Consider the following 10,552-nt stretch of genomic DNA (forward strand, 5'->3'; position numbering starts at 1 on the left):
TTTTTACACATCCCATTAAAATGCACCATTGTCAACACACGATGGCGGCATAAACTAACAAATGTGCCTTTTTTTGTTTTTGTCGGGTGAATTACTAAAGGGCGGTTTAGTAGCTGGGATTACGCCCATTGGCTGTGTTCCTCATTGAAGTCTCCAGAAAGTTACAGGTCTGTGCTGTAAAATTAAAATTTAAAGTTGAAAAAGTTTTCAGAACAACTGTATGTTTGTGTTTCTCAGTTAACTTTATGTGTTGTTTTCAGCTATCTGGATATTTGAAATATTTGATAAGTACTAGGAATGAGTTGTGGTTGGGATGTATTTTTCCGTATGACTATTTTACGAAGAGCTACTACCCGATAAGCGATTAGACTGTTTTTGCCAAAGTAAATCTGCGACAAAACATATCTGTCTTACACTATCGCGATGTGCTTCCGCCAAAAAAGCTGAATGACTATTTACTGAAATGAGTACGGACCATTCTCATTTCAGCAGTGGTGCGGATAAACAAATATAATGACAGTCGTCACAGTGAAGTCTGGTTACCTTGTAAATTTTGTCATTTTTAATTCATTAACCACTTAGGGCTGCAGTTGGGAGAAGACAGACTGATTTGAACGTTTAATTAATTGTTTTATTCTATTTTTTGCCGCGTTGATTCTTATTTTGCAGAGCCGTAATTCTTAGTCTTTGCATTTTAGATTATTATTAAACTATGTGCCTGCCTTTTTTCTCTTGATAAATTGTTTTAAAAAGGTGTTTATGTGCGGCTGCAGAACCCTATTCAGCGAGCGACTCCTTCTTAAAGCACAAAGGTTTGTTTGTTGGCTACTGATTTACCACCCAGAGCAAAGAATGACTAATACTAATGGACTCAGAGCGGCTGTTCGCAGGGTGGAATTTTACAGTCACACAATACTTAGATTGCGCTAACGTCTACAGTGTTTCTTGAAGGCTTTTCGATTGTCTAGGCCAGTTCGTCTTCTTCTTCGTTGTCGTTATTATTATTATTATTATTATTATGCATCATGCATCCTCTCCAGGGTGTACCACAGCCTGGTGCCCCAGGCTGGCCGGGATAGGCTCCAGCAGGGTAAATGGGTAGAGGATGGATGAATGGATGTATGTATGCATGGATGGATGCATGTATAGATGACTATGGGGGTGAATGAGGGTGGAAAGCAGGATGACCGCAGGTGATGATTGCCCCTGTGACAAAGTGAAACGCACCAGCTCACACGAGGCTGACATAATCTCGCCCAGACATGCGAGTTTCTCCTGACTGGGGTCTATGGTCGCAGAAGGACAGAAAAGATTAGTTGCAACCTTTGAAGCGAGAGAGAGAGAGAGAGAGAGAGAGAGCAGCAGTGGTAGAAACGATAAAACTGCGAACGCCATTGGCCAGGATGGATGGAGATCGTTCCTGGGGATTAATTAACTCTCTGCACTAAGCGTACTTCTGTGTGCGTCTGTAATGAGTGATTTCAAAGTGCCTTTGTCTCAGCTGGTCTGGATAAACCTGAACACTAATTACGCATCGACAGCATAATTCTCTAGTTTGTGTGGCAGGTGAACAGGTAAATATAGGTATAATATAAAATAAATTCAGCAACAGTCATCTTTCCTGATTGTATGCTATATAATATTTTAATCACCGGTGATTCATAATGACATTTTATTTCCACCTCAGTTGAAGTCATTTTCATAAATGAATAATATTAATGAATCATTATGTAATGAACCAACACTCAGCTGTAAGGCAGTTGTACCCAGCAGGATGTACATCACATATGACTGACCTAACTTTAGGTCTGTATGTGTTGTTACTGTTGTGTACTTGATAATTACAAACCGGTCGTTTTTGCAATCAAATAAAATAATTCAGTGCCGTGTTTAGGTGAATAACAGGATTTGGATTTTCTGGAATAGCTCACTTGTCAGGATGGATGGGTGTCTACCGGCAGCTGGGGGACGTAGCCGTATTCTGTTTGTTTTCTGTGTGGTGATGTAACAGCTTTGAATCGAGCATTTTGTCTCGGTGCCTGACACTAGTTTACTGATCCCCTGTAATTTCGTGTTTTCTCTGGAAGTGTCATCTTTCACAGACCACAGTATAAAGGCTACATAACATCTCAACGGCCAGCCCTAATTGACCTTGGTTTGTTAGCATATGTGCTGTGGTGGCCTGCTATCCAGATGTGGTGTCCTGCCTTGTACTCTGCAGGTTCTGGATTATGATGAGAGTGCAGCTCCCTATGCTCTCTTTGCTAGCTAATTTTTACAGCAGGTACTGGCAGGAAAGTGTCCACACTCGTCCAAATCACATCAGGATCAAACTATTATTCTCTCGCCAGAAATGTCATATTTAATTTTTTTTTTCTTGGACCTAAAAAGGATGTTTTTAATTATTTTTCCCAACAAATACCTTGTCATTATGTCTGCCAGACATAACACTGAAATTTTCCATTGAAATGAAACATTTTTTCAGCATTCTTCAGATAAAAGCTGGCAGTTTCACCCCAATTTTCTCAAAGAAGCCTACAAAAAGAAAAGTTTTTTCATCTCACTGTTGAGCAGTTTTAGCAACACAACCTGTAAGAACACCCAGGTTGTATTTTCTAATATTATTTCTAACTGTCCTTTTCTGTCCGCCGGTGTCCTTATCTGCCTGTCCCCTGAGGGGGTGCTGGGCCACAAGGGAGCTGCTGACCCACTTCCGCCGCTGGTATTTCCCTTTCTTCACTCTGCTGAGCAGCTTGTCTTGCATTCACTTTGTCTGCCTCCTCCTTTTTGTTTAGTCTGCCACCTTCTTTTTGTTTGGTCTTCCTCTTTTTTGTTTGGTCTTCCTCTCTCTTTTTGCTTGATCTGCCTCCCTCTTTTTTGCTTGGTCTTCCTCCCTCTTTTTTGTTTGGTCTTCCTCTCTCTTTTCGCTTGGTTTGCCTCCCTCATTTCACTTGATCTGCCTCCCTCTTTTTGTTTGGTCTTCCTCCCTCTTTTCGCTTTGTTTGCCTCCATCATTTTGTTTTGTCTGTCTCCCTCATTTCTCCTGGTCTGCCTCTCTTTTTTCACTTCATCTTCCCTCCCTCCCTGAACTGAAGTCTCGCGGTGTTTAAGACCTGAATGTTGCCACCGTGGATCACACCACGATAGTGGGTCATACCAGGTACTCTTTCCACATCATGCTTTCCTTCGCGTCTCATTCAATCATGGTAAGCTGCCAGTAGTTTTACTTTCTGAAAGATTGTACTTGACCTTTATGATCCCAACAGCACACATCAAAATGACAAACTTAAAATATGTGAGTATTATCAATTCGTTGTGTACTCTCTCCTTCTTCCACAGCACGTGTTAGACGGTACTTGGAGGCCATGTCTCACCCAGACTCCTTCATCCAGCCTCAGCAGCTTGACGCCTCTATGGCTGACACCTTCCTGGAGCATCTCTGCTTGCTGGATATTGACCAGGAGCCAATCACTGCCCGCAACACAAACATCATCTGCACCATTGGTGGGGATGACCTTCCACAGATGTTTGAGCTGTCATTTGACTGAGACATATATCTCTTCCTGGTCCTGGGTTTTGGGTTTCTGTCTGAGTGGTATTGGATTCCTGTTTGCCTAGTTCATCAGTTCCCAAACTTTTCAGCCCATGAGCCCTGAAGTAACAGTGGTAGAGACTTACCATCTCCATTTTTGACTTTGTTGAATGGAGAGTGGGGTCCCCTAAGAAGATTTCACCTCTCAGGGTGATAAGTAAACTTATTTCAATTGATGTGGTGAGAGTTAAAATGGAGTTTTTTTCCACATTTTTACATTTTTGTTAACATACTCTGGAAGTCATCTCGCGACCCCTCCGGGGGTCTTGACCACCATTTTGGTGATTTAATAATAAATCAAATTGGTCTGTCAGTGATGCACTTTTGTTCACTCCCTAACCTCCTGATCTCCATATGTCACAGGTCCAGCTTCCCAATCTGTGCCGAAACTCCAGGAGATGGTAAAGGCTGGGATGAACATTGCGAGGCTCAACTTCTCGCATGGCTCTCATGAGGTTGGCTTGTGGTCTTTCTAGGGAAATCAGTGAATGTGTTAATCCCCGTTGTTCTAACCATCTTGCCCTTCCGTCAGTACCATAGAGTAACGATCAAGAATATCAGGGAAGCTATGGAGACCCTGACCTCGGACCCTCTGTACTACCGCCCTGTTGCCATTGCACTTGACACCAAAGGTCCAGAGATACGTACCGGGCTTGTTAGAGGGGTAAGTCAAGGTTTTGGAAGTATTATTGGGTCATTTAACTTTAAACTGTTGGCTTTTTGACGTCATCAGAGGAACTCATGAAGAGTTGATGTGTTTAAGAAGGAGTCAATGTATTTTAGCAATTTGATGAAAATCGGTTCAAATTGAGCTGGAAAAGCCCAGACATTACGTAAGACATTATATAGTAGAAAAATAAATGGGCATTGCTTGATACATCATTTACCATGGCAAAGTGCCGTAAATTCTCCACTCGGAGTGCCTCTCAAAGTGTTCTTGTGGATGTAGCCGTCTGCAGGTCTGTCCTCTCCTGGTCTGTCTCCTTGCATTACCCAGGAGCCGCTTCACTCCCCATGATTCATTTACCCTGTGGGGCATTTAATATAACAGGCGATCCCCTCCTTTATGGCCTGTCTTCCTGTGTAAAATGCCATCAACACTGTGCGTTTTCGTACGCAGCGACCGGATGATGAGGTGGAGCTGAGGAAGGGGGAGCTGGTACGAGTGGTGACGGCGGAGGCCGACAGGGACAAGACAGATGGGAAGATCATTTGGGTCGATTACCCCGGTCTGCCCCGTGTCGTCAAGAAGGGTGGAAGGATCTTTATTGATGACGGACTCATTGGACTGAAAATTCTGGAGATAGGTACAAGTTAGATGTCTTTCACACCTACACAAATAGACTCTGTATCTTCTTTTCCCCTGAATAGTATCTAGTATAGGTTTACCATGCTTCTGCTCCTGTTATGAACAGGTTTTCAGTGTTGCTATTCCTGTCCTGAACCGGCACCTGCACCATCTGCGTCATGGTTTTTGATGATGATGCTAATTAATGTGTGTATGCGTTCTGTCTCTCGTGCCAAACGCTTTGATCTTGTGCCTCAGGGTCGGACTGGGTGCAGACCCAGGTGGAGAGCGGAGGTGTGCTCTGTAGCAGAAAGGGGGTGAACCTTCCAGGGGCGGAGATGGTGGACCTGCCGGCAGTGGGCCTGCAGGACGAGGCCGACCTGCGCTTCGGGGTGGCACAGGGCATCGACATGGTGTTTGCTAGCTTTGTCCGCTGTGCGGAGGATGTGCGGGTCGTGAGGCGGGCCCTCGGCGAACAGGGCCGAGACATCAAGGTGGTCAGCAAGGTGGAGAGTCGTCAGGGTGTCCGCAAGTGAGTCTGCCAGCGTGTCCGTCTTCCTTCTGCCGGTCTGGTGATGGCAGGTTGGCTCTCCTTTTCTTTCTCTCTGTGTCTCCGTATCTAGTGGGGCGGTGTCTGGCTTAGCAGGTTAAGATGCTGTACCCATCATCATGTACCTGCCAGTTCGATTTCACTGTTATTCTTCAACCCCAGTTGCTCCACTGACTGCCTGACCCTGCTTTCTCAGTGTATGTTGCTTTGGATAATAGCTTCTGCTGAATGAGTGAAATTAACTCTTCGTATCTCCATTTCTTTCAGCGTGAGTCAGTATTACTCAGTGTGTCCATCTCATTCTTCCTTGTCCCTTGGCCCTTGTCCCTTCTCTTTCTCTCTCTTCCTGATGCTCCTCTCACGAGTCTTTGCATGTTTCCTTGGGACCATGGTGTAACGAAAAGTCTCTGCCTTCCCTGTCTGCAAACAGCCTGAGTGTTTCTCTGTCCTTGTGAGTCTTTTGTCTCCTTTGCGTCCAGACTACCCTGCTCAGCAGCCTCTCTGTCACAGTTCGCCACCGTCCTTCTGCATCTCTTTGCACAGGCATCTCACCCCGTGGCATTTTAAAATGGTGGAGAAAGCAGCTCGATCATTCGCAGCAACAACAAAAAAGAAAAGTTCTGCGTCCTTGTGCTGGCTGACATGGAGTTTGTCTCTGACTGCCTTCACTTTGCTCTCTGTCCTTGTTTATTTAATAACGATCGATGCTGGTGAGGAACAAGCTTCCAGCCACACAGTCATGTTAAGTGCACCCCCCCACACCCCCCCACCCATGCCCAGCTTTGACGAGATCCTTGCAGAAAGTGACGGTGTGATGGTGGCTCGTGGAGACCTGGGCATAGAGATCCCCGCTGAGAAGGTCTTCATTGCCCAGAAGATGATGATTGGCCGGTGCAACTCAGTGGGGAAGCCTGTCATCTGTGCGACTCAGGTTAGAGAAACCCACCAATTACACATACTCACACACACAGGCACCCACACATGCACACACACACACACACGTTTGTATTCATATCCTTGTGGGGACTCTCCATTCATTTCTATGGGTATAACCCTAATCCCAGCAATGACATCCTTAACCCCTACATAGCCCTAACCTTAACTATAAGTAACCAAACAAAATATACGACCTTTATCTTTTTTTTTTTTTGATTGCAGTCATAGGTTTTTATAAAATTGAATTTCCCCTACAACATCAAAATAACAGGTTTTTATCACATTTTGGAGACAAAATGTTCTCTCAGTATAGTATATACATAACCCATGCACACACACAGAAACTTGCACAGATGTATACTCACAGACACACAGACAAATACACTCACACCACACAGACACACACACAGACATACCCCAGTCTCCTTCCTCCGTTCCTGTGGAGTTATCACTGGGAGTGCTATGATCTGCAGATGTGCTTGGACGTGGGTACCGGCAATTAACAAGGCTTTGAAATGAGTGCAAACGTCACCCCGGGGGTGGGGGGAGCTCTGGTTCTCCCTGTAATCCCTCCTCATGGCTGCCAGCGCTGAACCAGGCCTAAGCAGGCCCGTTCCTGCCCTCCTCCCCTCCCTCGCTCCTTCGCTCGCCTGTGCGCATGCTCAGCCCCTCCCGAGGCAGGAGGTAGCGTGGGAACATCGGGACAGCCTTCCTCTTCAGCTCCCGGGTGTGCGTGGGTTTGAAGGGAACCTCTGACAGGAAGACGTGAGAGAATTCACGGGGCGTCGGTCTCGTTAACCTGCTCCCAGGGTCTCCCTCTCTCCTCTCCTCTCTCGCATATCTTTCCTCCTTTCCAGAACAGCGAAACAAATTCATGACAGCATCTTGTTTTCATTGCTACAGTTTCTGTCCTGTTACACTGTCAGAATACTGTTGATACATGACTCAGTCCTTCTCTGTCCCCAGGAAATATCACTTTGTGTTTAGTGTTAAACGCATCTTCCCGGTTGCTTCCAGCCTCAGCAGTCGCTCATCACTGCAGACTGACGCGAAATCTCTAATTTAATTTCATGCATTTTGACCTTGATGCTACAGGCTTCAAGTGTGTTTAAGTGCTATTCATCATTGTAAATATTGCAAATCTTTCTTCATGACTTTATAATCACGCTCTTGCATACTGTACTAATTACTTGTGTGTTTTTTGCTCCATTCCTTCATTCTGGGGTAATTTTCCTTTTAGAAAACAGACACCCCTCGCAATGACATCACGGTCTGGGTGTGACATCATCAGTTTCATTTTATTTATTTTTTTACAGTGCAGAGCTGAATAGGTGTCAGCATCGCTTGTTTTTGTGTCTTTTCCGTATTTCCTCATGTCAGCCTGCCAGTTTCAGTCATGTGCATTCGACCCTGTGACAGATTTTATTTCAGGATGTGTGTGACGTGTAGGTATAAACGCTTTGCGTGTTTCTCATTAAGCTGCCTTGTTCTCCAGCCTTCAGAATGCTATGACTAATTTAGGATCCAGATATCCAACCCCCTCATTGTCACCTTTCTTCTCCGTCATGCTCCATTCAGCCACGTTAGATAGGTATCCTCCATCCATCCATCCATCCATCCATCCATCCATCTAACCTCTGTTCTTGTTCAGGGTCGCGGTAGGCCTAAGACTTTAGATGAATGCCTTTCATTTATGATTTAGTAATATCAAACTTTCTGTAAGTTTTTTGATAACTTCTAAAGATATGTGTTTTAAAGCTTAAAAAATTGATTGATGATGTTTTCATTCTTTGTTAAAACTTCATCCATCTATCCATCTTCACCACCGCAGCCGGTGCGGTCCGAAACCCGTCTCTGCGGCACAGGGCAGGAGTCTTGGTGACCCTTGCGCGGTGTGTGTCCTTAACAGGGTGGAAATATATCATGCTTCATGGCGAAAGATCTGCCTTAAGTACCCAAGTTTCACCATCATTCCTTTTTTTAAATTAAATGTTTTTTTAAATATTACATACTTTTAATCTTTAATAATTTTCTCAAAAAGTTTCCACTTAATTGGAATGACCCACGTAAAATAATCCTGATGATTTGAAGACTTTGCCTTCATTTCTGTCCTCACTGTGGCAGGTGACCTTGCAGCCCAGCCAGAATGAGCATTTAGGAGATGGATGCATGGCGGGATGGATGTGTTAAGTCTCCTTCTCTCATCCCGATGTCCATCTTTGTCTGTCCTGTGCCTTAGATGCTGGAGAGCATGGTGCATCACCCCCGTCCAACCCGGGCAGAGGGCAGCGACGTGGCCAATGCCGTGCTGGATGGGGCAGACTGCTTAATGCTGTCAGCGGAGACCGCCAAAGGACGCCACCCAGTGGAAGCTGTGGCAATGATGCACTCGGTGTGTGTGTGTGTGTGTGTGTGTGTGTGTGTGTGTGTGTGCATGCGCTCGTGTGAACCATTCAGCAGAAGGGAAGGGTGTGGCTTTGTATGTAATAGAGACTCCTCTATAAAGGTAGTTTTGATGTTGCTTGAGCTTTTTGCCTTTAGCTACTTGGCTAATTCCCATGGCTTTTTCATCCATCTACCATAGCCAGCCAGCACTTGCTATTAAAAGCTCCACCCATTCTCTAGCAAAGCCACCTCTGCATCACACAAGCTCCACCCATAATATTACAAGACCACGCCCACCACCACAAGCCCTACCCATCTTCTAGCAACGTCACGCTCGCTTTGACACGAGCCCTGGCCACCCTGTCACACACGCAGATCTGTCGGGAGGCCGAAGCTGCCATCTTCCACCAGCAGCTTTTTGAGGAGCTCCGCCGCTTGACGCCGCTCAGCTCTGACCCCACAGAGGTGATAGCTATCGGGGCCGTCGAGTCCTCCTTCAAGTGTTGCGCTGGTGCTATTGTCGTGCTCACCACCAGCGGCAGGTAAGTGCGCTCTTGAGCTCCCTATGACCTTGTCATGGCCTTCCCATCCCTATCTGTCCCTCTCCCTCGATAAGCCATCGTCCTCATGCACCCTCCTTGAACACCCCCCAGGTCTGCGCAGCTGCTGTCCAGATACCGCCCCCGCTGCCCCATCATTGCTGTGACACGCAGTGAGAGGGTAGCCCGGCAGTCCCAGCTCCTCCGGGGGGTCTTCCCTGCCCTCTTCCGTGCTACGATGGCCCCAGTCTGGGATGATGATGTCGACAGCAGGGTGACGTTTGGCATTGATATAGGTTAGCAGCCATGTCATGCCTGCCATCTCCTGATTGGTGCCGCACCTGTCAGGCTTGGGTCATGCAGACCCCCGTTTCTCTCCCTCTTCAGGAAAAGCCCGTGGATTCTTCAAGCCGGGCGACATGGTCATCGTGGTGACGGGTTGGAGCCCCGGATCCGGCCACACCAACATCATGAGGGCCATCACTGTTCCCTAAATGCAGCTGGGTCCTGTCCAACTGATCAGCCAATAAGAGGCCTCGAATAAGCAGGAAATCCTGGATTGCCTGGCAGACCATAAACATAGATAACCTGATTGACATCGACTTTAATGTGCTGTCTGACGGGAAGCCTGGACACTGATTCACATCAATAAACATGGCGAGTGAAACGAGTGACTGATACTGATACACTAGCTGTCCCATGTCATTAAAGCTTTTAATACTTAATCGACCTTGGCTTTCTCTGTGACGGTGGCAGGTCCACAGCTAGCCCCTCACCCCGGCCCCCAGCTGCCTCCGACCCACCGGCCCGGTTCCAGGTAAATTCCCAGCTGCGCATTTCGTTCTGGCTTTGTGACCAAGCTGAGGCCAGCAGCTGTAACCTAATAGCCTGCAGGCTGACACATGGAAACCCAATGCTGGAGTTAGGAGCTGAGACCCCCCCTGCGGCACAGCTGGGCGCGCCGCTGACATACAGCCTCCCATCAGAGGCACGCGTGCACCTTCCACCTCCACCTTACATTTATTTGCATAGCAGCTGCTTTTGTCCAAGCAAGCCAGATAATGTCCCGTAACAGTGCCATGACTAACACAATACCCGGGGGTGACTCGGTCTGTAGCGACACCTCCCCCAGGTTCGGACCTCATCCCTGCTGTACCTTGCAGTACCTTGATCTTCCCCTGCCCCACAGTCCTTGGGTGCTGTGGACTGCCCACATCTCCAATATACTTGGGACGCTGTGTAAAATGTCAATGAAAATAAAA

The 10,552-nt window shown here is 46.7% G+C and overlaps 1 protein-coding gene across 1 annotated transcript; it reads left to right on the top strand.

Annotated features, from left to right (window-relative positions):
• Positions 1 to 75: 75 nt before the first annotated feature.
• On the top strand, positions 76 to 10,015 carry pklr (pyruvate kinase L/R). The gene is made up of 11 exons (XM_049024166.1): positions 76 to 167; positions 3,340 to 3,504; positions 3,956 to 4,047; positions 4,125 to 4,256; positions 4,713 to 4,899; positions 5,139 to 5,412; positions 6,211 to 6,361; positions 8,606 to 8,758; positions 9,127 to 9,293; positions 9,405 to 9,586; positions 9,678 to 10,015. Exons 2-11 carry the CDS (start codon positions 3,366 to 3,368, stop codon positions 9,782 to 9,784), a joined length of 1,584 nt encoding a protein of 527 aa, XP_048880123.1. The 5' UTR covers positions 76 to 167; positions 3,340 to 3,365; the 3' UTR covers positions 9,785 to 10,015.
• Positions 10,016 to 10,552: the final 537 nt, after the last annotated feature.

This window comes from Brienomyrus brachyistius, chromosome 9 (genome assembly GCF_023856365.1).
Source record: "Brienomyrus brachyistius isolate T26 chromosome 9, BBRACH_0.4, whole genome shotgun sequence".
NCBI classification, from domain to species: Eukaryota; Metazoa; Chordata; class Actinopteri; order Osteoglossiformes; family Mormyridae; genus Brienomyrus; species Brienomyrus brachyistius.

Excerpts from the sequence above, each read along its gene's own strand:
- pklr (XM_049024166.1), top strand. The coding sequence starts at position 3,366 with ATGTCTCACCCAGACTCCTTCATCCAGCCTCAGCAGCTTGACGCCTCT. Across the intron at positions 5,413-6,210 it reads AGTCGTCAGGGTGTCCGCAA|CTTTGACGAGATCCTTGCAG; the intron begins GTGAGTCTGCCA and ends ACCCATGCCCAG. Across the intron at positions 9,294-9,404 it reads GTGCTCACCACCAGCGGCAG|GTCTGCGCAGCTGCTGTCCA; the intron begins GTAAGTGCGCTC and ends AACACCCCCCAG.